Source organism: Kalmanozyma brasiliensis, assembly GCF_000497045.1.
Source record: "Kalmanozyma brasiliensis GHG001 unplaced genomic scaffold PSEUBRA_SCAF3, whole genome shotgun sequence".
Taxonomy (NCBI): domain Eukaryota; kingdom Fungi; phylum Basidiomycota; class Ustilaginomycetes; order Ustilaginales; genus Kalmanozyma; species Kalmanozyma brasiliensis.
The window spans coordinates 1,601,106-1,624,905 of NW_015961970.1; the positions used below are offsets into that span (position 1 = coordinate 1,601,106).

Here is a 23,800-nt window from a genome sequence, read left to right on the forward strand (position 1 = left end):
CCTTTCTTCCAAGATTTCCGTTTGGTGCGCTGTGACGTCTCTCTGAGAAGGCGGCTGCGTGCGTGTGTGTGATTCGAGCTGGAGAGGTGGAGGCTTTTCCCTCAAAATTCACCGTGCGCAGCTGCGAAGAAGAAAAAGCTGAGCTCACGCGAGCAGACTGAACGCGATCTACCCGATGAGCCAAAGCTGAGCTGCTCCCCGATGAAGGGTCTTGAGTTCAAAATCAACGCAGGACGGGACAACTCAGCTGCAACCTCATCGCTCTAAGATCTTTCCCTTCCTGACTCCATCACACCATATCGCACTCTCGTCTGGAGTGCACTAGGACCGGGGAAGACTTGCACTGCGCTTGTAGACACCGTCGTGTGCCCTCTGCGCGCATCTACAATGTCCTCGATCGCAGCGGGCGTGACCGAGATTGCGTCTGGCTCTCAAGCTGAGACGTCCTCGGCTGCCCAGACCGCGGCTATCGATGATGGACCGCGCAGAGGTTCGCGAACACGGAAGCAGACATCCAGAGCAGCCGGTCTGGACTTAACCGAAGCTTCGCTGACATCGCAGGATGCTCAGCAAGCCGTCGCGCGCTCGGGCCGAAAACGTAAGGCGGATGGCATCGACGCCGACGAGGAGCAGGAGATCGAGGCGGAGGTCGAGGAAGTCTTCGAGACCGGATTGAATGACGATGAAGACGACGGTGCCGCAGATGAGAAGCAGTATTGTATCTGTCGCGGTAAAGATGATGGAACCTTTATGATCTCGTGCGAGCGTTGTCAAGATTGGTTAGTACTGATGATGCTCATGAGACCCCTTCTTTCCTTTGGAACAAGTGAGCTGACGTGTTTGGCACTCCAACGTCGCTGTTGTGTTACGTTTCTCCTCAATGCAGGTTCCACACAAAGTGCCTCGGCATCACACAGAAAGCCGCCAAGAAGCTCGACGAATACGTCTGCGATGCCTGCACCAGCAAGACAGCCAAGTCGACCAAGAGTAAGTTCTCGCATCCTCAAGAGGCTTGTCCCAGGGGTCGCGTCATCCTTTTGAATGCTTCGTTGGCTTCAAACAAGCTGCAACCGCTCCTGGTGACACGCTGTACTGATTCGTTAACTTTGCATCTTTCAGCAGCCGCATCCAAGCCAACGAAAAGGTACAAGTCTTCGAGAGGACGCCAAGCATCACGAACGACCAAAGCAGGATCAGGCGACTCATCGCCCGAGCGCGATGAAGAGAAAGATCAAGACTCTGAAGATCACGACGCCTCTGACGATGACGAATATGTTGGTGAACGAGATGGCGATGCGTCTGATCACGAAGATGCAACTATGCAAGAGGACAGTGTCCCAGAACCGTCAGCCAAATCTCAGCGACCTAGGCAAATTCGAGCAAGCTCATCGTCCCTGAAATTTCAAGGCAAGACCGAAGAGGGATCGAGTGGTCGAGCGTCCGAAAGCCTCCGACGACCGAGCGCGTCCAGCAAAGCCGATACGATCTCCAAGAAAAGCGTGGCCCGCAAGCCCACTGGTCCTACAGATGCGAGCACTGAAGAAGCAAGATCAAGAGCCCGCAAGGTTCTTGCGACTGCTCTTGAGAAGATCTTCAGCGGTGCCACTGCGACCCCCGCCGCGACCAAAGAGAAGGCAAAGGCAGCTGATCAAGGCGAAGAGACAAGCGAGCAACGTGCTGAGAACTTCGCTGCGCTTCTAGAGGGAGAGCTCTTCGAAGTGAATGCCGATACGCATGGCTCGCTACGCGTGGTTGGCACAAAGTACAAAGACCGCTTCCGCACTTTTCTGTTTAGTCTCAAGGATGCCAAGAATACCACGCTGCATTCTAGGATTGCATCGGGCCAACTCAAAGCTTCTGAGCTGGCAAAGATGTCCAACGAAGAGCTGGCCAACGACACCATCCGTCAGGCCACTGAGAAGGCACGACTGGAGGCGCTGCAGAGAAGCACCTTGCGGTCAGAGGAGGCTGGTCCCCTGCGCAAAATCACGCACAAAGGCGAGATTGAGATCGACAACGATGCCCTCGTTGCTCGAGATCAGCCTGGCAAGTTCGAAAGGCGCTCGGACGCAAGGAGGGAGACGGAGAAGCCACCTGCGGCGAGGGTCACCGAAAGCGAGCCGGCGATTTCTGCAACTGCCAGGATCGAGGATGACGACAACGAGGAGTCGGGCGCAGGTTCGCCGAAGGATGATGTTTCGCGTCGTTCAGCGCCTGCGCCTGGTCCCTCTCAGCAATCACCAACTCGGGTCGACTTTGGTGGTGTCTGGACGCAGAGCGAACACGCCGACGCGACCGAAGAGGACGGAGAGCCTCACGATCTCGGCTTCGGTGCCGCCTCGCCAGATGGCGATCGCTACGATCAGACTATGGCAGAAGGCGCACCTCAGGACACCACCGGCGGTGCTGACGACTTTATCGACTCCTTCCTCGATGGTCCGGACGAAGAGACTGGCAACCAAATAGGCGACGTCGACCAAGCAACAGCTAAACAAGGCGCGGAAAGGTCCACGACACCTTCCGCAGAGCCTCCCAGCAACGCAGTGCATCGGTACCGCAGCGTCATTTGGAATGGCCTCATCGACCTTCCGGACGTATTCGCATTCCAAGGCCACGTCAAACAGGTGGCTGGCCGAAGCTTGACGCCTGCACCTAGAGTTTGGTCCAAATTCTTCCCCGAGAGACCGCTCTTCGTTGCTGGTCGATTGCCCACTAAAGCGGCGATCGACTATCTCCTTCAAGTGGCCAATGCGGCAAGAACCGAGATCCTTGCCTTCGCCATGGAGCCAGGTGCAAGCAAGGACGCCGTAGCAACTCCGCAAGATTCCGACTTGGCCAGCTTCAGCGGCATGCTCAGACATTTCAGGGATGCGGATCGATGGGGAGCATTGCATGTCTCTTCTAGTGTCAAGGGCAGCCTCATCAAGGACTTCTACGTCGTTCCGCTGCTCAAGGACGATGAAGTGCCGCTGTGGCTTGACATGGCTGAATCGGACTGCCTCGGTGCAGACTGGCATACCAAGCGTGACCGTGACCTGCTGGTGCTTGTAGCTGTGGTGATCCGTGATGCGCTTCAGTCTGAACTGTCAAAGGCAGAAAAACCCTCAAGTCGCCAGCGCAGCGCGACCAACGATGGCAAGAGGCAGAGACAGGATTCCAATGCAGCTGCTGCTCGGCCTGCGCCAGACGAGGGCTACAATCCATCAGCCGCGTCAACCATCCCCTTCGGCGCCTCAGCTGCTCCCAACAACGTTGCTCCCTCTGCTTCCGCCATTGGCTCTGATGCTCTGCAATCGCTTCTCCGCACGCTAGGCAAGTCGGCCGCTCCCTCTTCGGCAGCCAACGTAGCCCCCGCGATCTCAGGTGCATTGAGTCCATTGGGTGCAGCACGTCCAGGACCGCCGCCGCCTGGTCCGCCTCCCGGACCGCCTCCTGGCCCTCCCCCTGGGCCTCCTCCTGTCTTGTCAGGACGACCGGCTCCCGCCAATGCTTCACCTATGACTGGATCATGGTCGCCATACCCTCCTGTCGGGGCTGGTGGCGGAGCCACGCCACCACAACCTTGGCAACAGCAGCCGCCCTATCCCGCTCACCCTCCCAGCTATGCAGGTGCCCCTGGTCCAGTTGTGTACGGACCTGGCACTGGATACGACTACGGAGCGGGGTGGCAAGGAGGTCGCGATGCTGGTGCATACATGCCACCTGCAGCAAATGCGACGCCGCCGCAGCCGCAAGAGATGCCAGAAGAAGAATATCCAGGGCAGTACAATCCTGACTTTATGGCACAGGCCAGCTCTGGTGCTCTGCGAGGCGGCGGTAGTTTCGGAGGACGAGGGCGAGGTCAAGGCCATGGACATGGTTACGGCTCAGACCGAGGGAGAGGTGGATGGGGTCAAGGCGGTGGCTGGTGATCACTCCCAATACAACTCTGTACCACGATCACCAGCAGACTTAGATATCCTTCTTCGCGCCATCGAACCACTCCATGAACTCCCACATGTTGGTGTGTTGTGAGTCGAGCTCAACTTGAGCGCATCTTGAGCCCGCGTTCGCGACTGAATCGAAGAAATCGACCAAGCGCTTCATTAGGCACGGATGGTGATGCTGCCCTGTCAGTTGGAAAACAGCGAACGCAAACAATGAAAAGGACTCAGACACACGGCATTCACAACCACCTTGGTCTCAATCAAAGTTCTAATTCATAAATCAAGAAATTGCAGTGATCTTTGGCTGAGCAAGAAAGAAGAACAAAGATCGGAAGAGAGAGGATGCAGAGCTGCTGGAATTCCACCTTTTCAAAAAATTGTCCGGAGCCTCGCCAGCAGCCAGTCGAAAATCAATCTGAGCCGGTGCCGCTGTGAGTGAGTCTGGAAGGAAATCGGGACTCAGGCTTGGACAAGGCGACCTCTCTCACATCTGACGACCGTCTCCACTTTTTTCTTCCAGCGTCGCACCATCACCTATCATCTGGCGTCGGACTCACACCTCTTCCCGAGCCGTCCTCTTCCTCCCACCTCACCTTCCTTTGCTCTCCTTGAAGGCACGATCGGTCAATTCTTGCGCCTTCGCCCTTTCCGTTTCAGCTTGACCCAATTCGAGGACCCTACGCTGTTGGATCGATAGCACAGCATCTCTACAACTACCGTCACAATGGCCTCCCCACTCGCTCCCCCACAGACCACCGCCTACCCAGCGGGAGTTCAGGCACCTCCTCCTTCGGGAGCAGAGCGTGTCGGTCCCGGCGCACCTTCGCCCTTTGTCGACGAGAAGCGTGCGGCCTACCCTTCCGGTCTCACCCCTCCCATCTCGTCGCATCCCTCGACCTCCATGTTTGGCTTCTTCCAGCCCATCGTCGCGCCCATCACCAACGCACTCAACCACATCCAAGACATCCGCACGCATCTAGAGCTCACCAACCCCGGCACCGTCGAGCACCTCCAGCGCGAAGTCAAGGGCGTACACACCACCAACTTCATGTTCGATGGTGCCCGCGCCGATCTGACCAAGGCGATCAGCATCAACCCTATCTTCCAGGTCACCCATGCCTTCTCCATGGGCTCGCAGGCCGCCCCTTCTTCGTACAACTTTGGCGCGGTCTACGGCGACAACAAGAACTTTTTCCAGGCCGGATTGGATGACGGGCTGAACGTGACGATGCGTGCGAACCGCGGGTGGGTTGCGGGGCACACGACCAAGGTGCAAGCCCAACTCACCGCCACGCCGGGCCAGAGCTTCGTCCAGGTCGAACACGATTACCAGGGCACTGACCACTCGGCCAACTTCAAAGCGCTCAACCCGTCCCCTTCGGACCTCACGGGCATCTACATTGTCAACTACCTCCAGAGTCTGACGCGCAACTTTGCGTTTGGTGTCGAGACGGTGTACCAGCGACCGAGCGCGGACATGGAGGAGGCGTCGACGGGCTACATTGCCAAGCTCACCGGTGACAAGAAGGACTGGATCGCCACCGCCCAGGTGCAACCTCAAGGCGTTGCGCAGTGCACCTACTACCACCGCCTCTCGGAGCAAGTCGACGTCGCTGCCGATCTGCAGATGATCACCATGGCGCAGAAGCGCGAGGCTGCTGCGACGGTCGGCGCGAGGTACAACTTCCGCATGGCCACCCTCCGAGCGCAGATCGACTCCACCGGCAAACTCAGCTCCGTCTACGAGACCCGGTTGAGCCCCGCTTTCGGCCTGACGTTCGCGGGCGAGATGGACCACCTCCAGGGCGCAGCCAAGTTCGGATTCGGCGTGAGCATCGAAAGTGGCAACGAGATGGATCCCAATGCTCCCCCGCCCACGCCGCCTAGCGTGCCCATGTAAAACCGGCGCACAAGAGCCATACACCACCTCTCTACCCCCACGCCAAAAAAGATCGCGCCTCGACACAGAGGCTCGCTTTCCATCATCACTTGTATTAGCGCCGTTGCGCATACCACGTACCATTGTCAAAACAAAAAGAACTCTGCTCACTCTCCAAGCTGCTTGCCTGTCTACGAGAATGCGCTTTGGCGGTCCTTTGAGATATGCTCTGGGTAAAGATGAGATTCATGCGTGTGGGGTACAAATACAGATGGGACCAAAAGTGACAGGTGCGAAGTGAGGCGGTCGTTGAAGAGGATTGATCGAGGCTACTGGGCCATACCTTGATCCGGGAGGCGTTCGATCCTAAACTGCCGACTTGCGATGTACATCAGTGGAATACCGGGTACCTTTCTCACTCTCCTTCTCAACTCGCGATCGCACGTTGCGACGATGTAGCACTTGTGACTGGTGACCCTTTCGACGATGCAGTCGTCTGCGTAGGTGCCCTTGTGACTGCACTCGAGCCGCTCGAAGCGGGGATCCCTGGCGACCCGCAAAGCGATCCGATACTTCGGTCCTAGCTTCTCCAGCTCGCTAATGACGCATGTCGTGATACACGGAATGCTCTTGGCGTAGAGGCAATCCATCATCCCTTGCACCAGCTCGATCTTGTTCTGCAGCGCAAAGTTGATAAAGTTGGTATCGACGAGTACGCGATAGGGGGGTCCGAGGGAGGTGTTGTGCTCGAAGAACATGGATGATGCGGGTGTGGAAATGTGTCGCACCGCCACTCCATCGGGTGTCAGCGTCTTGGGTCCCCCCGAGAGCGAAGCCTTCTTGGCCGCATCGGTGACCTTGGCATTGGCTTTGAGTCGATCGTCCTTGGGATTGAGCATCCGCTTCACCTCGCCGAACTTGCGCACCTGCTTCTTCTTGCCCATGGTTGGCTGTTCGATACGCGATAGACTGATAGAACTGCTGAGGATACGCTGTGCATATATGAGGCGGGATGCGATGTGCTGAGCGTGACGATAGCTTCGTCAAGGGTATAGATGGTGGCGAGGATCGTGGTTGGCGGTAGCAAGTGGTGAAAGTCAAGAAGTGGAAGGGTTCAAGGAAATTTTGAGGCTGCGCCCCACACCGAACTTTTTTTCGGCCCTTGTGCTCCACTTTGAGGAGTTCTTCGGTTCGGGTTGCATCTTAGGCCGGTCTAACAACCTAACTTCGTTCGCCGGCCCCCGACGCTGCCACACATCCTCATGACGATGAGCAACCGCCTTGAGATCGATGCTAGAAGTGAACAAAAGACACGAAGACGGCGTTGACAGACAACAGACATGAATAAGAGAGTGCGATGCGAAAAGACAATGCGAAATGCTACAAAGAAAGATCGACGAGCCAGCGTCGACCTAGTCCCTCAACTTGGACTCTTTCCATATTCTGTCTCTCCCACCCTCGCCGGGAGTCGAAAGTCCCGACTCAGTCGAAGCATAGCCATAGCCGTACACCTTACTCCTCAACAGCGTCGCGTAGAACCTTTGTACGAGGAAGAAGCACTGCAGCCTCACCGCGGTGAAGAACAGCCCGAATGCCATGAGCAGGGGTACGAGCGTGGTTCGGAAGCTCTCTTCGCAGTTTTCGGACGCGAATACGCCATCGAGCATGGCCTCCCAGCCGGGCGCTGTGAGTGTCACGTCCGGCGAGCCTGCTCCGCCGCTGCTCTGCGTCGGACTAGAGGGTGATTGTGGGAGGGCAGCGGCTCTCGGGAGGGAGAGCCACGCCTGGAGCTCGCCTGAGCCGAACTCGTCACACACGTGCGCCCGGACCGTCGGGTAGGTGCACACGATCGCCAACGCCAGCAGCGACAGCGTCGACAGTAGAAAGTCGAGAAAGGAGTGGACCACAAACAGCCGCGATAGCAGCAGGTTGGAGCGCAGGACACCGACTACGCCCGCACAGCAACAGACGACGCTGAGCAGGATGTACCACCGCAGCGTGCGGATCACCAGGCGGAGCGCGTGCCACTGCATGCGCTCGATGTCTTCTGCCCCGTCATCGAGGTAGTGGAAGGATGCCGAGGTTGGATCTGGTGCCTCGAAACGACGGTCTGGAACAACGTCTTTGGCTTTGACACTGCCTACAGGGTTTGGAAGTGATTCGGCGTGTGGCTCGCCTTGCCGTGGAACAAACGACAGACCTTGTGCTTTGAGATATGCTTTGGCTTCAGCAACCCATTCGGGGAGATAAACGTTCTTGTTCGCCGAACCTTCCGAGTCTACTGCGGCTGCGAGATCGATGAGTCGGTCGAACTTGGCTGCGGAATGGGAGAACCTGTCTGCAGAGGGAACGAAGGCGGCTGAAGCTGGAGGTGCCTGCCCTGACCCTCTCTCCGGCACATCAGGCAACGATGCACTCAGCGAACCCAGCCATGAGTAGGTGTTGAGATGAATGATGATACCGAGCATTGCAATCGCTAGGGTGGCCGTTCGAGGCGAGACCCAGCAGAAGGTGCCGGAGCCCGAGCGGCTCATGACGGGTCCAATCGAGACTGGCTATGTGTAAGATGCGGCTATGTTTTGTTGGCGTCGATAATGAGAACCTGGGCCAGCGGAGACAGGAGCATCGTCCTGCCCGAACGATTGACGTGCGAGCGAGTTGGGCTCCTCAAAGATGATGGCAGAGATAGAGGTTGATGTTGATCGTGAGCAAGCAAGATAGCATCGACCATGTGCAGCTCCTTCTTCCTGTGCCGCGTCGGCCAAGCCAAGCAGCGGACCCTGGAAAGTGACAGATCTTGGCAAAAGAGCAGGGCTGAGCTTGACTCTGCAATGGAATGCGGCTTTGGAACGCCAGAAACAGGCACACTCTGAAGCCCCGACTCTCACGCCTCCTGCCGCTGCTTGATGCGCAAGAACCGCATGACATGACCGTCACACTAGCGGTCTCAGCCCCAAGCATGCCTCTCTTGGGCCCTGCTGAATTCCAGGTTGATTGCGGAGACAGAGCCGACTGGCTGACTCCCTTACGCGAGGTGTGATTTCAGCAAAAACCCACACACACAAGCCGCACGGGCTCGCTTGCCAGGGTCCTTGTTTCCGTCCATTCGCATGTCTTGCGGAGAAGCGATGCCGAACCTCGTTCGCAGAGCCGACGTATCCACTTTTCATTGATCAACAGGGGACCATCACCTTCAGATTTCACACCTGCAGCAGTTGTAGGGGTACAGCAAACAAAGGCAGGTTTCTTCGAGGCATGCATTTGTGTGGGAGTGCTCGAGCCGCCCTGCAGAAATCAACGCTCAAACTCCGCGGGGGTGCAGCTAAAATTTGTTCTTCTTGCAGGGTCCACCATGACTTTCACCACCGCCTGACCACTCCGGCATGTCCTGCTGATCACTGTGGAGCGCTCGAGCCTTCATCGCCTTCCAAGCGGCAAGCTGAGCCAAGAGCTGCACGTCAAGTGCTTGGCTTGCCTACGCCTTCGGCATGCTGAGCAGGGGCCTCGGCGGAACCGGCTTCCAACGCTCCCTCTTTACACGCCCACCATCACATTCGGCACCCTTCCGACGCCCAAACTCGTTTCGCGGTCTCAGCACACCAGCATCGAAGCCTCGAATCATCCTCGGCATCGAAACCTCATGTGACGACTCCTGCGCATCTGTCGTCTCGGCCGACCGCACCATACTCTCCTCGATCGTGACGAAACAGGACCACTCTTCCACGGGCGGCATCCACCCGCTCTCCGCTGCGCTCGGTCACCATGCCGCCCTCCCCTCCACGATCGCTACTGCGATCACTCAGGCCAACATCACGCACTCCGATATCGATGCTATCGCAGTGACGCAAGGTCCCGGTATGGCGAGCAGTCTCGGCGTCGGCCTCTCCGCCGCCAAAACCCTCTCTGCGGTGCTGCACAAGCCGCTCATCTACGTACATCACATGCAGGCACATGCACTGACGCCCTTGCTCACCGAGGGGAAGCCGCCAAAGTTTCCATTCCTGGTGTTGCTGGTGTCGGGCGGACATACGATGTTGGTGCTGGCGAGGAGCGTGACTGAGTTCCGCATACTGGCAACGACTACGGACGACTCGATAGGAGATGCGTTTGATAAGGTCGCGCGCGATCTGGGGATTCCGTGGACGTCGGCGCCGGGAGCTGCATTAGAGGCACTTGCAAGAAAAAGTGAGGGAAGGGAGAAGGCGGTTGTGTTTCCTATACCGTGCAAGGGTCAGGCGATCTTCTCGTATTCGGGTCTCAAGGCGGCTGTGCAGCGCCATATCGAGGCTTCTGGAGGAGCCGGCATGGATGATGTGCTGAAGGCGCAGATTGCAGCTGCTTTTCAGCGAGCAGCGTGTGCGCAGCTGGAGGACAAACTCGGCATGGCTCTACGACCGTCTCACGTCACGGAAGACTCGCGGCGTCGGGTGTACCCGCGCATCGGTTTGCCCGACGGCGTCTCGGGCGACGACATCAAGACGCTTGTCTGCAGCGGCGGCGTAGCGAGTAACGCTTTCATCCGATCCCAGTTGAGGAAACACCTCGATGAGCTGGGCCGCAACGACGTAGATCTACAGTTCCCGCCGTTGTCCCTCTGCACCGACAACGCAGCGATGATCGCTTGGGTCGGCCATCTCATCTGGTCACAGCGCACAGACGATTACACCCGTCACGCTCGGCCCAAATGGAGTATGGAAGACATCCCTTTGTAGTGTCAGTATATCATATTGTACAATACCACATCTCTGCATCATGCATCGCCCGCTCTCACCCGCTTGTGCGGGCCCCAAGGTCCACCCGACTCCTCCTCCCCGTCATCCCTTCTCCTCCCCCGCTCCCTCCCCACCTCGCTAAAGAACTTCCCCTCCGCACCATTCTCGCCTTTCTTCTTCCCCCTCACATCGCTATCCCACGCAAAGAAGTTGCATCTAAACTCCGGATTGACATCCCCCTTGGCCCTGCCGGACTTCTCGTACCCGGGCCCAACCGGTCGGTTGCACAGCCAGAACTTGCGCCCGTGGTTCGGGCCTGGTTTGTTCACCGTCCATGCGCGACAGGGTTCCGAATGATTGCGGCACAGTGGCGCGGGTTGGGGCGAAAAGATTGCACCCCATGCGAGGGACGTGCCGATGCGGGCGGCAGGCGATTGCTCGGTTGGCTGGGCGGCGCGTGCGGTTGAGGGTGAGGCAAGGGTCTCGTGGAACTCGGAGATGTCTTCGTCATCGTCGAAGGGCGCGCCAGCTGCAGTATCCGAAGTTGTAGCGCTCTTGGAGTCGGTGGTCGGCGGCGTTGTCAGAACAGGCTGACTTGCTGGATCTGCCTTGGCAGCCTCTGTTGGTGTGGATGTGGGAGCCGTCTTTGGCTGGGCGAAGAAGGATGATAAGCTCGTCTGGCCTTTCAAGCTCGCGGCCTGCTTTGCTTTGGCAGAACTGATTTTTGTGGCTGAAGGCGTGCGTTTTGGTGACGCTGCCTCCCGTTTGCCATTCGGTGATGGTTGACTGGCGGAAACTTTCGTCGGAGACGGTATTGCTGTTGTAGGTGCCACCACAGGTGCCGAGGCTGATGGCGGTGGTTTGACGTCCAGCAAGGCTACTTGCGATGTGGTGCTGCCGGAGGCGGGTCTAGCAGCAACCGGCTGCGAACGCTCGATGTCGAGGCCTTCCTGTTGCGAATGCAAGGAGAACAGAGCAGCGGCAAGCGAGCTTCCTTCCTCGCCCATCGCCGGGAATGTGTCTTGATCCTGGGTTGTCGAAGCTTCGATCTCTTTGATCGCTGTGCTACCGTTCATATCTGCTTGCTTCGGCTCTGACGCTTTTCTCGCATCACCAGCCGATACCATTTCGATACTTGGGCTCCTGACCGGGACCACTGCCTTCCGCCCGAAGAACGACGCGAGCTTCCTCTGCTTCCCCGAGAACTCGTCGTAGTGACACGCCGCCAACGCCGGCGGCAACCGGTCCACTCCACCATGCATCAGATCCTTCAGCTTGACCACCTTCCCATCGATCTCCCTCTCATCGTGCAGATCCACATACACCGGGCAGTGGTCGCTCCCATAGATGTCCGGTTGAATATCCGCCCCTTTGATCCAGGGCAGAAGTCCTTCTGTCACGAGGGTATAATCGAGTCTGCATCCGTAATTTGCCGGTCTTGCATCGATCAGCGTGTTCCAGCAGGTAAACATCTTCCTCCTCTCCGCATGGTACATCCTCCCGATATCGTGAAACTTTCCGTGGGGGGCGAGGAAGGTTTGAAACCACGCTCGCGCGGGATGTTGATGGAAATGCTCCCATCCGTGCTCCTTCATGCTCTGCTCGGGGTCGCAGTGGTCGATGGGATCGCGGATGATGTTCATGTCGCCGACAATCATCACTTCGCGGCCAGAAGCGATGAGGCGATGCGCTCGTTCGGCGAGACCTTGGTAGTAGGTCATCTTGTAATCGAGTCGTTCCGGTCCGGTCTCGTTGGGACAGTAGACGTTGAAGAGCACGAACAGGCCGAGGTCGAGCACGACACAGCGACCCTCCTCGTCGAGCGCGGTCCAGATCGACGGCTCCACGTCGTCCCGCGTATCTGCAGGGATGTGTCCGATCGGGTCGTTGGGTATCAACGGGTTGGTCGAGACGTTTGTGATGGGAACTCGACCCGTGATCCCCTGCTCGGCTTTCAGCGGAATCGACACGCTCTTCCGAACATACGTCACCGTCCCAGAGTAGCCTTTGGTCGGATGGAAGTTGAAGAAGGCATTGTAGGAGGGCAGAATACACATGGGCTCCGTGAGCTGCTTGCGCGTCATCTTGGTTTCTTGGAAGCAGGCAATGTCGGCGCCGAGGTGCTCGAGACAGGCTTCCCAGTCCGGGAGCTTGTACCACGGCTGGTAGCCTTTAAGCGTGCGCAAGCCATTGATGTTCCACACTGTGATGCGCATCGTCGCCGAAATAGCATCGGGCTGCGCGCCCGTAAACGTGGTGCGTGCTGGGCCTGTTCGGCGCTGTAAGCAACCTGCAGCCGGTCATGCAGAGGTCATACCGCGCATGTGTTCCGTTTCGGCTCGCGCTGATGCGTGGAAAGTGTTGATGTCCCTACTTGGAGCTGATCAGGCCGTGGCCGGTGATTTGCGCCAAGCGGCTCGGTGTGATGGTCCTCGATCGAGAAGGTTGTGGGACGAGGTGGCGAGTGGCAGATTGGTCGAGTGTTGGTCTTGAAGGAAGCTGAGTGGAGAGGACGAGGTGGAGGCATGAGAACAATTTGGATCGGGTGTTAGCAGAGGATAAATCGGCTTCCCCACTTCCATGCCTCCGTTGAACGCCGGATGCCACGCTCCTTCTCAACTCACTCCAACCACACACCATCTTCGGATAGGGTACGGCGCTCGAGAGCAGACGTGCTCCTTGCTCAGCAATCACGTATCGAAGATACAGCAGAGATACATCTGATCGAGGGATGGACTAGCTCACCTGGCTTAGACCACCGCCTCCGATTAGCTCGTGCCATCCGGCCTCTGCAGCTCGATAAGACGCTTCCGTCCGGGCATCTGCTATCCTACCCACCATGGAGTCTGCTTCACAAGTTGCCCCGACCTGGGCCGACATTGAAGAAGCGACACGAAGTGGTAAGAATCTTTGCTATTCCAAGCGCTCTCATCAGCCGACCTGTTGACTGACAGGCCCCTGCAATGACCCTCTACCTCCCTAACTCTTGCTTCTCCCTCTTCATCTCGACCTGTCAGATGCCGGCTCACCGTCAACAACGCAGATCGACTCCCCGGCATGGCACTACGACGACACGATTGTGACCGACTTTGGCCCAGCCTCTCTCTCCGATGAAGTCCACATCGTCGAGTGTTCGGATTGCAGCAAACCCATCCTGCACGAAGCGCTCTCGTTCCACCGACAGAACTGCAAGCTCGCGCGCGATATCGCCTCCGGTCGGGTATCACCATCCGTCCTGGAAGGCGATGTGAAAAAGCGGCGTATGATGGAAGGTAAGCCCCTCTCCCACACACTCGCTTCTTTTCACCTTCACAGTGTACTGACTGCTAGGATTTTGTGCAGATGACGACGAGAGCATCCTGGCGGACGACGGTCCCCCTCTAACCAAGAAGCAGAAAAAAGCCGCTCGTCTGGCCGCCGCCGCCGCTGCTGCAGCCGAGAAGAAAACCGGCGGTCGAAAACACAAAGGTCCCATCGACGTAGACAAGCAGTGTGGCGTGATCAACGACAAAGGACTCCCCTGTTCGCGGTCTCTCACGTGCAAGTCGCATTCGATGGGTGCCAAGCGAGCCGTCGAAGGTCGATCTGCGGGGTACGACGCCCTGCTGTTCGAATGGCAAAAGGCGACCAATCCGAGCTTCGTCGCCAAGCTCGAGGAGAAAGAAAAGGCGATTGCAGCAGCAAAAGCGGCTGCGGCAGCAGCTCCGCCGAAAGAGAAGAAGAAGAAGTCTGGCAAGGACGGCAAGGGCAAGGTGATCAGCGGTGGAGTGAACGGGGCTGGCGGAACGGTGTTTATCGAGGATGATGATATGGACATGTTCGATGCGGGCGCGGATGAGGATCAGATGGATCAGGAGCTCGTTGGTGTTTTGGGGGCTATTGCGAACGCTGCTTCGAGGGATAGGACCACGCCGCTGCCGTTGGCGACGAGGTCGTTCGCGGGAAGCTATACCAGCAGAGCGAAGCGCATGCGCAATTTGAGAGAGCTGCTGCGCGAAGGGTTGGCTGCGAATGGTGGTGCGTATGGTATCAACGGGTATGCTACGTGGAACAATCACCACCGCCCGGGGAGCTACGGCGGTGTGGCGGGCAAGAAGGGGGTCGTGTCGGGCGCGTGATTGTTCTCAGTTGGCCAGATGTCGGATCACCAGCATCCTTTTGTACTTGTATCATGCAATGAAGTGTCCATCAGTCTCAGACCCGTCGCTTGAATAGGCAGTCACATATCAACATTACAGCCACGAGCAGGAAACGGTAAAAGTACATGAGGCGGTCAGACGGCATCTGACCACCATCGGTCGAGAAACAGCCCCGGGATCACTGGGAGACGGAAGCAGAAGCCGAAACGTCCGCGCTGTCATCCTTGGACCTTGCGATGGCACCATCGAGGTCGAGTGGGATGCGGACCATCGTATCGATGAGCGCGGGCTTGCTGGTGGTCGCGGGGCCGTACGTGTACAGGTCGTCCTCCTCTTCCTGCTCTGCCGAGGTGTCTGCGCTCGAAGACTCGGGTGCTCCAGGGTTCATGAATACCGTCGATGCTGTCAGGCAGAAGAGTGGAGCACAAGTACATGCTTATGATGAGCGTCAGGTCGGCGTGTGTGGTCAGTGAAGCGGGAAAGAGTGAGAACGTACCTCGAGCGATCTGGATAGCGCGGAAGACGCCCTGCCATGAGCCCATGACGGATGCGATTGCTGTTTGGCGCCATACACAAAGATGAACGATGTCAGCATCAACCATTCCATATCTATTGCAGGGCTTTCTGTTCGCGAGCAGCACTTACAATCACCGCCATCGGCCATGATATCGACCTTCTCCGCCAACCTCTCGAGCTCCTTGACCATGCGCGCCGACTGGTCCTTCAAAGCACGCAGACCTTCCAGCTCGGCCTGCTTTGACACAAGCCGTGCCTGATTCGCCGACGACGAAGGGCCGCCAAACATGATGTTCGCTGGGTTGTTGGCTTGCGGATGCATCGATGGGCGCCCTGCGCCTCCCGGGCCCATCATTGTCGAGGGTCGCTGTGCCATTGTTGCTGTGTGTTTGAGATGTGTCGGTCCTTTCGAATGTCGTACTTCAGAGATAGTGATGCACTCGTAGTTGAGTGGCTGTTTCAAAGGCAGAGAGGATGCGTGCCGATGATGATGCGAAAAGCTGTCGGTGGTGGTGATAAGGTTGACGATCTGATGAAGTGTTGTTGTGCATCAGGGCGAGTGTTGTTCTCAACCGCGCGGGTTCAAATTTCGACTCCAAAAAACATGGCTGCACAGCAGTCTCCTGATACGCGCGCGTATACTGGGCAGCTCGAATTTACGCGTCTCGAGTAAAGAGCTGCTCTTGATCAGCTTCCAATTGGTATACCGTAAAAGACATACCACGGCGGGCTTCAGCCAAGGTCACCGACTTTATCGGGCAACGACAGCTCAGAGAAGACACGACGCAAGTCAGACATCATCAGGTATGGACGGCATATATAACTTGACAAGACAATGAACAAACGAGTCGGTGCAGGGGCAGAAGGGGATCCAGAAACAGGCAGAGAGGACTGCGAGTGGTTGCCAACTCTAATCGGTCAGAGTGCGGAACGACTCGGCGATATCCTGGTTGAGCTTGTCAAACTTCTTGGTGATGGCCTCCTCGCCGTCCTTGGGGCTCTCGAACTTCTGCTGCGTGAGCTGGTAGATGACGTCGGAGCAGTGCTCCTTGATCTTGGCCCACGTCATGTCCGGGTTGTTCGAGACCGCCGCCTGAGCGTGGTTGTGGAAGTCGACCATGTTCTTGAGCATGCCCGACGTCTTGTAGAAGGGGCAGTAGGCATCGTACTCCGAGATACCGTTCTGTTGGAGGTAGTCGTCCTTCATGATCTTGGCCACGTCGAGCGTCACCTTGTCACCTTCACCGAGGGCCGACTTGCCGACCAACTGCACGATCTCGGCCAGATCCGAGTCCTTCTGCAGCATGTTCTTGGCCGTGGTTCGGAGCGAGATGAAGCCGGGGCAATTCTTCTCGTAGTACGGCTCGAGCGCGTTGATGTAGTTGGAGTACGAGACATCCCAGTTGACCGAGGGGAAGTGCTTGCGTTGCGCCAGCTTCTTATCCAAACCCCAGAAGGCACCCACGATACCAAGCGTAGCCGACGTGACTGGGTCCGAGAAGTCACCACCGGGAGGCGAGACGGCACCGACGATCGAGATCGAACCGTCACGCTCCGGCGAACCGAGACAGGTGACACGTCCAGCACGCTCGTAGAAACTGGCGAGCTTGGTACCCAGGTAGGCGGGGTAACCGGAATCGGCGGGCATCTCTGCAAGACGACCCGAGATCTCACGAAGCGCCTCGGCCCATCGCGAGGTCGAGTCGGCCATCATGGCAACGTTGTAGCCCTGGTCACGGAAGTATTCGGAGAGCGTGATACCGGTGTAGATGGAAGCCTCACGTGCAGCCACGGGCATGTTGGAGGTGTTGGCCACCAGGGTGGTACGCTTCATGATGGGGAACTCTTCGCCGTCCCTTGTGAGCGTCAACTCGGGGAATTCGGCGAGCACTTCAGCCATCTCATTTCCTCTCTCTCTGCGAGGGGTTCGAAAAGGGTATAGATGAAGCAAAATCAAGTCAGTGGAAGGTCCGGGGGGTGGCCGGGTATCATTATCAGGGACCAGGGGCCGGCAATGGTATACTCACCCGCATCCGACGTAGGTGATGATGTCCGAGTTGGAATATTTGGACAGAGCTTGAGAAATAACCGTCTTGCCACAGCCGAAAGCACCAGGGATGGCAGTCGTACCACCCTGGATACACGGGAAGAGCGAGTCGAGGATACGTTGACCCGTGAGCAGCGGGTTGTTGGCGGTGAGCTTTTCAGCGACGGGACGAGGCGCACGAACGGGCCAGATCTGCAGCATGGTGTGCTGCTGCTTCTTGCCCTGGAACTCGGTCTCGAGCACGACGTCGTCAACTGCGTAAGAGCCCTTCTCGGCAATGTGAGTGATGGTACCCATGGCACGCGGGCCGAGCATGAGCTTGTGGTCCTTGAGCAGCGAGTTTTCGTAGACGGAACCGAAGATATCACCACCGCTGATGTGGTCGCCCTGCTTGAGCTTGCCAGGAGTGAAGTCCCACAAAAGCTCACGGTTGAGCGCCTGGGTCTCGATACCTCGAGGAATGTAGATACCACCGCTCTTCTTCATGATGCCTTCGAGAGGACGCTGGATACCGTCGTAGATGTTCTCCATAAGACCAGGACCGAGCTCGACGGACAGAGGCTTGCCGGTACTGAGAACAGGGTCGCCGACCGAGACGCCGGAGGTCTCCTCGTAGACCTGGATCGTGACCTTATCAGCGTCGATTCGGATGATCTCTCCGATCAGCTCGTCGTGACCGACACGGACGAGCTCGTACATCGACGAACCTGTCATGTTCTCGGCGACGACGACGGGACCGGAGATACCAAAGATGGTACCGAAGCGCTTCTCGCGCTCCTCATCCCTGATCTTGGGAAGATCCTTCTTCTGTTGCGACATGGTGAATGCGTCGATCGACCGAGAGGGTCGCACGGAAGCTGGGTTGGCGGAGGTTATCGATGACTGCTACTTCAATCAAGCCTGCTGCGTCCGGTGTGCTGGTCGAGGAGGTCGAGAGGATTGGCAGAGGTGGACAGGCAAGATGAAGACGATGAACGGAAGATAGATAGCTAAAGTGGAGCTTGACGGTGCGATTCCCAGAAACGTGATTTGCTGAGGCTGAATCGAGAGAGGGCAGCCTGCCACAGTCAAGCTTGGCGCTGTGCAGCAACCAGGAAGCCCTGTGCGCTCCCTGCTGCCGCTGATTTCGTACAAGAATTCGGTTTCGACCTTTTTGATGGCTCGTTCGCAGTGCCATCATCTTTGAAGCTGAGCTGCAACCGCCCCTTTCCAGCTCGCTCAGATCTCCCAGCTCGCTGATTTCCAAATCTCAGTCTCTATTTCACTTGGGCTCTAACACCTTCGAAAAATTCGCGGCTTTGCTCCACTTTTTGGTGATCGACTCAGCGGCAGCAACACGAGAAGGCGCGTTCTGCGGGCGAGCCAGCAGGCTGGGCTCTTACGACGCTTTGCCTTCCTACGAAATACACACTTCCAACACTTCCACCTCATACATCGTTCTCCACACAACCTTGGCGTCTCTTTCGTCGCAGCTGCCCAGCACATCGGATAACAAGGGTCTCCGCAGAACCAGCACTATCCAGCACCTCAGGGCCGACTCCAGCACAGGCTTCCTGCTTCTCAACTAAAGCGCCCCGATACACCACCTTCCGGCTTTAAGCCGAGCAACACACACACATCATGCCGCCCAAAGCAGACTGGGAAAAGTACAAGAAGCCGGACGGAGACTCGAAGGATGAGGAGAAGATCGTCGCGCTCGATGAGGGCGACATCCAGCTACTCAAAACCTACGGCCAGGGCCCCTACGCCGCATCGCTGAAGGGCATCGAGAACGAGATCAAGGAGCTGCAGAAGCGCGTCAACGAGAAGATGGGCGTCAAGGAGAGTGACACGGGACTTGCACCGCCAAATCTGTGGGATCTGCCCGCCGATCGACAGCGCATGGGCGAGGAGGAGCCGCTGCAGGTGGCAAGGTGCACCAAGATCATCCGCGCCGAGACGAAGAAGGAGGGCGAAGGGTCGGAAAGCGCGGGCGCATCGGGGAGCGCAGGTGGCCGAGCGGGAGGGATGGGAGGCTTGGGCGGTCTCGGTGGCCTCGGTGGCCTCGGCACTTCCGCACACCCAACAGCCGACGAGGAGGACAAGTACGTGATCAACGTCAAGCAGATCGCCAAGTTTGTCGTGTCGCTCGGCGAGCGAGTGGCCCCCACGGATATCGAGGAGGGCATGCGTGTCGGTGTCGACCGCAACAAGTACCAGATCCAGATCCCACTACCGCCCAAGATCGACCCTTCCGTCACCATGATGCAGGTCGAGGAGAAGCCCGATGTCACCTACGGCGATGTCGGTGGCTGCAAGGAGCAGATCGAGAAGCTGCGCGAAGTTGTCGAGTTGCCTCTGCTCTCACCAGAACGCTTCGTCAACCTCGGCATTGACCCGCCCAAGGGTGTGCTTCTCTACGGTCCCCCGGGTACAGGCAAGACGCTCTGTGCGCGAGCGGTGGCCAACCGAACCGACGCTACCTTCATCCGCGTCATCGGCTCCGAGCTGGTCCAGAAGTACGTCGGTGAAGGTGCACGAATGGTGCGCGAGTTGTTCGAGATGGCTCGCACCAAGAAGGCGTGCATCATCTTCTTCGACGAAGTCGACGCCATCGGTGGTGCGCGATTCGATGATGGTGCGGGCGGTGACAACGAGGTGCAGCGAACCATGCTCGAGCTCATCAACCAGCTCGACGGTTTTGACGCACGAGGCAACATCAAGGTGCTCATGGCCACCAACAGGCCGGACACGCTCGACCCGGCCCTCCTCCGTCCTGGTCGTCTCGACAGGAGAGTCGAATTCGGTCTGCCGGACAACGACGGTCGCGCCCACATCCTGCGCATCCACGCCCGCTCCATGTCCGTCGAAAAGGACATCCGATATCATCTCATCGCGAGGCTGTGCCCGAACGCGACGGGTGCCGAGCTCAGGTCCGTCGCCACCGAGGCAGGCATGTTCGCCATCCGTGCACGAAGGAAGATGGCGACCGAACGGGATTTCTTGGATGCGGTGGACAAGGTCATTCGCCAAGGAAGCAAGTTCTCGTCGACAGCGCTGTACGCCCAGTACAACTAGGCTCATGTACTTTCGGGGTGGATGCAACTACATTTGCACAGAATCGACTTCGGCTGTGCTAGCTTCGCCTGAGAATGAGACTGAGTCGTTGAGTAACAGGCCGAACAAATCGTTGGGTATCGATGCATAGTGTACAAATGGCGTGGTTTCAATCATGGTCGTCCTCCTCCAGTCCAGGACAGCTCTTGTCCATGTCCTCCTTGTCTGCATACTGACAGCCGCAAAAGAGACAATACGCATGCCTGCCTCTCAGATCCTCCAAGACGAGCTCCAACTGCGCCCGGGTCTCCAACTCAACAAACAACTTGGCCTCCTTCACCCGTTCCGCGTCCTCCGAGCCAAACACGAGCTGCAGCAGCTCTACGGCCTCCTTGAAGGCTGCGTCTCTCTGCATCTTCTCGTCGATCGTTGTTGCGTCTGCTGGGCTCGGTGTGTGGCCGGACAGGACGTGGTACAGCTCGCCGTCGAGCCACAAGGGGTTGTATTGGGTACCCGCGGCCTGATCGAGTTGGATCAGCGTCTTGCGTGCTCGAACGAGGAGGGCGAAGTCCTGCCGCTGCTGGTGTTGGCGCGAGATGCGGTTGCGGAAGTCGTCTGTCGCGGCTTGCTCGGATGTGGGCTGAGAGGAGGCCTTGGCGAGGATGGCAGCAGAGATGTTGGTGGACGTTTTCGGGATGAGGCCAATGCCGGCTCGACGGTTGAGCCCCAACCATCGTTGGTCTGGTCGCAGCGGCTCGGTTTGCTTTGACCTGATGAGTGTGTTGGTGGGAGGTGCAGCAGAGGAGCTACCGGCCAAGTACTCGTCCTCTTCTCGGGCTTGCGAGGCGCGTCGGTCCTGCTCGAGCGCTTGCTCTTCGTCTGTATCGAGCGATTCGGGGTCGGTGTCGTCGGGCGGGTTGCGCTGCGCGGTCTCTGCAGCCGATGCGGCCTTCGTGTCGGTAAGCGCAGCTCTGCCGACTGTTTCGTCATCTGACTCCTCTTCTTCCTCTGCTGCCACCCCACCGTCAGGTCGAGAAGGCTCCTGCCTTCGCTTCCCCAGCGCCTCACCACGTCGATACCCCATAGCTAGCATCATCCTCATCGCCTTGGCCGTACCATCCTCCCCTTCCCTCACTGTACCACTTATCTGCCCCTTCTCGCTCTCCTCCAATCTATCCCACCTTCTCATCCCATCCTTTCCTTCGGGCGGCAACACTCCTCCACCAGCCACAATCTCCGCTTCGGCCAACAGATCCCGTTCCAGCCCCTCCTCGCGCGCCTCCTCTTCCCTCTGCTTGAGCGACTTTGGTGCATCCCGGCGGGAATGGTGGGCATCGAGTCTGCGCCGCTTGTCCGTGTATGTCAGTGCCTGCTTGGGTTCGCTCGTGGGGAGGTATCGGTCTGACATAAAGTCGTCTTCGTCGTCCGGCTCTTCATCTTGCTTGCGCGTTGAGGGCCCGGCTGTTGAGGATGGTTCGGCACGAATCTCGGAGAGCAGCTTGAGCGGGTCGAAGCCGGACTTCTTCGACATGATGACTGTTGCCTTCCAGTCAGGGTCGTGCAGCATGGTCGCAGGTGAATGAAGAGAAGAAAGCCCCAAAACCTCCACCTACGCGCCGAGAAGCCGCGGAAAAATCCGATATCGGGAAACGGCCTCGACCCGCAGTTGAGCTTGCTCCTCGAACGAAGCAGCGGAGACGATAAGACAGGACTTGAGAGCTGCAGTATCAAGGTGGACGACAGAACAGAAGATCAGCACATCCCTGAATAATGTTTCCAAATGTGTGATGTTACGGAGCAAAGACTACTAGCTACAAGCCGCGAAGGCGATTGTGATGTGTGTGATGAAGGGGAGATGACCTTCTGAGCGCGAGATGAGTAATGTATGGGTGTCTCTGCGCCCAAACATGAGAGATGTTGGGTGGGTGGATGTGACTCTTTGCGCCGAGGACGTGCCCATCGCGTTCGGATCTGCCGAATGTGACTGAAAGGAGAGGAGATGATCTTGACTTGTGTCCACGGCTGCTTCCGACGGTGACACATCGAAGTGATTGTAAGGGACGCACAGGGCTGAGCAGCACGGTGTTCAAAGCGACTTGGTGCGCTTCTTCTGTCGCTCCTCGAGGTCCTTGCCCACCAGCACCTTGGCAGCCTTCCAGAACTGAACGCAGTTGATGATCTGCTTGGCCGCGCAGATGGGGAAGGTGATCGTGCCCACGATCTGTGGCCAGCTGAGCTGTGGTGTCTCCTTGACAACGTAAGAGATCCACGGCGAGGCCTTGAGCGCCGAGGGGAACAGGAAGAGCAGTGGCTCAATGTCGAGCCCCAATGGCCTCTTGTAGAAGTCCATGAGGTAGAGGCATACGAAGAACAGCTCGTTGCCCGCGCAGAACATGAACAGCGTCCGGCTGTCGTTGTAGTAGTACCACAGGATCTTGGAGGTCTCCGAGGTGACGATCTTGTGCGACGCGGATCCGGTGACGAGCGAGCTGTACATGTGGATGTAGTGCGAGCTGAAGTCGAGCGTGATGAGGCCTTGGAAGATGACGGCGCAGCGCGGGTAGGCTGCCGTCAAGAAGCACAGCAGACATGCGGTGGTACAGCGATCGGTCACCATGTCGAGTACAGCGCCGAATTTTGTGGATTGGCCAAGCGCTCTCGCGGCCATGCCATCGAAGGCATCGAGCAGACACGAGACGCCGTAGAGGAGCGTGCAGACCTTTGGGTTGCCCTTCATAAAGTAGAGCGAGAGAGCGGCCAGGACGACGCGAGCGTATCCTATCAAGTTGGGGACGAAGAGGAAGACATTCTCGTCGGCTTCGTTAGCTCTTTGGAGGAGCGAGTCGGTCTTTCCGCCTGGAGCGCCGTTGGCAGCTGCTACGTCGGCCGCCGTCGACTTGGAATTGCGTGTGTTTCGTGGCATACTGAGAGAGTTCCTTGGAGTGATGATGCTGCCTGACTCTGGATGCAGTTGTGATGTGCAACTGGAAGGGATGCTTGATGCAGCTCTACAGATGAGCCGGGGCCTCTTCGCTCAAACGTTGCCGAACTACTGACGGACTGCTGCGCACGAGATCTGATACCGCTACACCGTCGCGATGCTTGCGAGCCGAGCGAAACCGATCTGACTTGATCGACGAATCGACGTCGATATCCAGTTGATGGTGGTGATGAGGAATGACGTTAGAAACCGTGTGGATGGATGAGTTTGAAAAGAGGATATGACCTTGGAGTGAGAGAGTTGGGCCGTGTGACGCACTCAAAGTGATTTTGCTCGCTTGGCCTGGCTCGGATGAACCGACCGGAATTCCCAGCTCCAGAGAGTGGAGTTGACGGTAAATCCGTTGAGGCGTGGCTATTTTTGACAGGCCCAGAGCGCGACGCCAAGATTGGAAGGTTGAGAGGAGCAGCGTCACCGTCACACCCAAGATGGCGGATTGCGGGCCTTCAAAACGGCAGCGGCTCAACAGATCCATCTGCCCTCTCCGCGTGAAATGGGCCGAAAAATGATATGCTGTTACGTCGACATGTAGCTGACAACTTGG

General features: G+C 57.7%; 12 protein-coding genes across 12 annotated transcripts; 5 read left to right on the forward strand and 7 right to left on the reverse strand.

Annotated features, from left to right (window-relative positions):
- Window positions 1-387: 387 nt before the first annotated feature.
- Window positions 388-3,911, forward strand: PSEUBRA_004453 (Spen; the record flags this gene model as incomplete). The annotated part of the gene is made up of 3 exons (XM_059465308.1): window positions 388-779; window positions 887-987; window positions 1,120-3,911. 3 exons carry the CDS (start codon window positions 388-390, stop codon window positions 3,909-3,911), a joined length of 3,285 nt encoding a protein of 1,094 aa, XP_059320557.1.
- Window positions 3,912-4,650: 739 nt separating this feature from the next.
- PSEUBRA_004454 (Eukaryotic porin/Tom40) lies at window positions 4,651-5,826 on the forward strand (the record flags this gene model as incomplete). Its single annotated transcript, XM_016437990.1, has 1 exon — window positions 4,651-5,826. The coding sequence occupies one exon, from the start codon at window positions 4,651-4,653 to the stop codon at window positions 5,824-5,826; it is 1,176 nt and encodes a 391-aa protein (XP_016291536.1).
- Window positions 5,827-6,134: 308 nt separating this feature from the next.
- PSEUBRA_004455 (rRNA-processing protein Fcf1/Utp23) lies at window positions 6,135-6,749 on the reverse strand (the record flags this gene model as incomplete). The annotated part of the gene is made up of 1 exon (XM_016438020.1): window positions 6,135-6,749. One exon carries the CDS (start codon window positions 6,747-6,749, stop codon window positions 6,135-6,137), a length of 615 nt encoding a protein of 204 aa, XP_016291537.1.
- Window positions 6,750-7,217: 468 nt separating this feature from the next.
- Window positions 7,218-8,339, reverse strand: PSEUBRA_004456 (uncharacterized protein; the record flags this gene model as incomplete). The annotated part of the gene is made up of 1 exon (XM_059465309.1): window positions 7,218-8,339. The coding sequence occupies one exon, from the start codon at window positions 8,337-8,339 to the stop codon at window positions 7,218-7,220; it is 1,122 nt and encodes a 373-aa protein (XP_059321522.1).
- Window positions 8,340-9,293: 954 nt separating this feature from the next.
- PSEUBRA_004457 (Gcp-like domain protein) lies at window positions 9,294-10,517 on the forward strand (the record flags this gene model as incomplete). Its single annotated transcript, XM_016437996.1, has 1 exon — window positions 9,294-10,517. The coding sequence occupies one exon, from the start codon at window positions 9,294-9,296 to the stop codon at window positions 10,515-10,517; it is 1,224 nt and encodes a 407-aa protein (XP_016291538.1).
- A 38-nt stretch (window positions 10,518-10,555) lies between these two features.
- On the reverse strand, window positions 10,556-12,733 carry PSEUBRA_004458 (Endonuclease/exonuclease/phosphatase; the record flags this gene model as incomplete). Its single annotated transcript, XM_059465310.1, has 1 exon — window positions 10,556-12,733. One exon carries the CDS (start codon window positions 12,731-12,733, stop codon window positions 10,556-10,558), a length of 2,178 nt encoding a protein of 725 aa, XP_059320558.1.
- Window positions 12,734-13,356: 623 nt separating this feature from the next.
- On the forward strand, window positions 13,357-14,635 carry PSEUBRA_004459 (SCA7 domain protein; the record flags this gene model as incomplete). The annotated part of the gene is made up of 3 exons (XM_016437999.1): window positions 13,357-13,417; window positions 13,535-13,789; window positions 13,860-14,635. 3 exons carry the CDS (start codon window positions 13,357-13,359, stop codon window positions 14,633-14,635), a joined length of 1,092 nt encoding a protein of 363 aa, XP_016291540.1.
- A 199-nt stretch (window positions 14,636-14,834) lies between these two features.
- On the reverse strand, window positions 14,835-15,548 carry PSEUBRA_004460 (DASH complex subunit Dad2; the record flags this gene model as incomplete). Its single annotated transcript, XM_016438013.1, has 3 exons — window positions 14,835-15,058; window positions 15,153-15,212; window positions 15,302-15,548. The coding sequence occupies 3 exons, from the start codon at window positions 15,546-15,548 to the stop codon at window positions 14,835-14,837; spliced, it is 531 nt and encodes a 176-aa protein (XP_016291541.1).
- A 534-nt stretch (window positions 15,549-16,082) lies between these two features.
- On the reverse strand, window positions 16,083-18,038 carry PSEUBRA_004461 (ATPase, F1/V1/A1 complex, alpha/beta subunit, C-terminal; the record flags this gene model as incomplete). The annotated part of the gene is made up of 2 exons (XM_016438011.1): window positions 16,083-17,088; window positions 17,200-18,038. The coding sequence occupies 2 exons, from the start codon at window positions 18,036-18,038 to the stop codon at window positions 16,083-16,085; spliced, it is 1,845 nt and encodes a 614-aa protein (XP_016291542.1).
- An 801-nt stretch (window positions 18,039-18,839) lies between these two features.
- PSEUBRA_004462 (ATPase, AAA-type, core) lies at window positions 18,840-20,276 on the forward strand (the record flags this gene model as incomplete). Its single annotated transcript, XM_016437993.1, has 1 exon — window positions 18,840-20,276. The coding sequence occupies one exon, from the start codon at window positions 18,840-18,842 to the stop codon at window positions 20,274-20,276; it is 1,437 nt and encodes a 478-aa protein (XP_016291543.1).
- A 148-nt stretch (window positions 20,277-20,424) lies between these two features.
- PSEUBRA_004463 (G-patch domain protein) lies at window positions 20,425-21,822 on the reverse strand (the record flags this gene model as incomplete). The annotated part of the gene is made up of 1 exon (XM_016438017.2): window positions 20,425-21,822. The coding sequence occupies one exon, from the start codon at window positions 21,820-21,822 to the stop codon at window positions 20,425-20,427; it is 1,398 nt and encodes a 465-aa protein (XP_016291544.2).
- Window positions 21,823-22,341: 519 nt separating this feature from the next.
- Window positions 22,342-23,178, reverse strand: PSEUBRA_004464 (CDP-alcohol phosphatidyltransferase; the record flags this gene model as incomplete). The annotated part of the gene is made up of 1 exon (XM_016438010.1): window positions 22,342-23,178. The coding sequence occupies one exon, from the start codon at window positions 23,176-23,178 to the stop codon at window positions 22,342-22,344; it is 837 nt and encodes a 278-aa protein (XP_016291545.1).
- Between the last annotated feature and the right edge of the window lie 622 nt (window positions 23,179-23,800).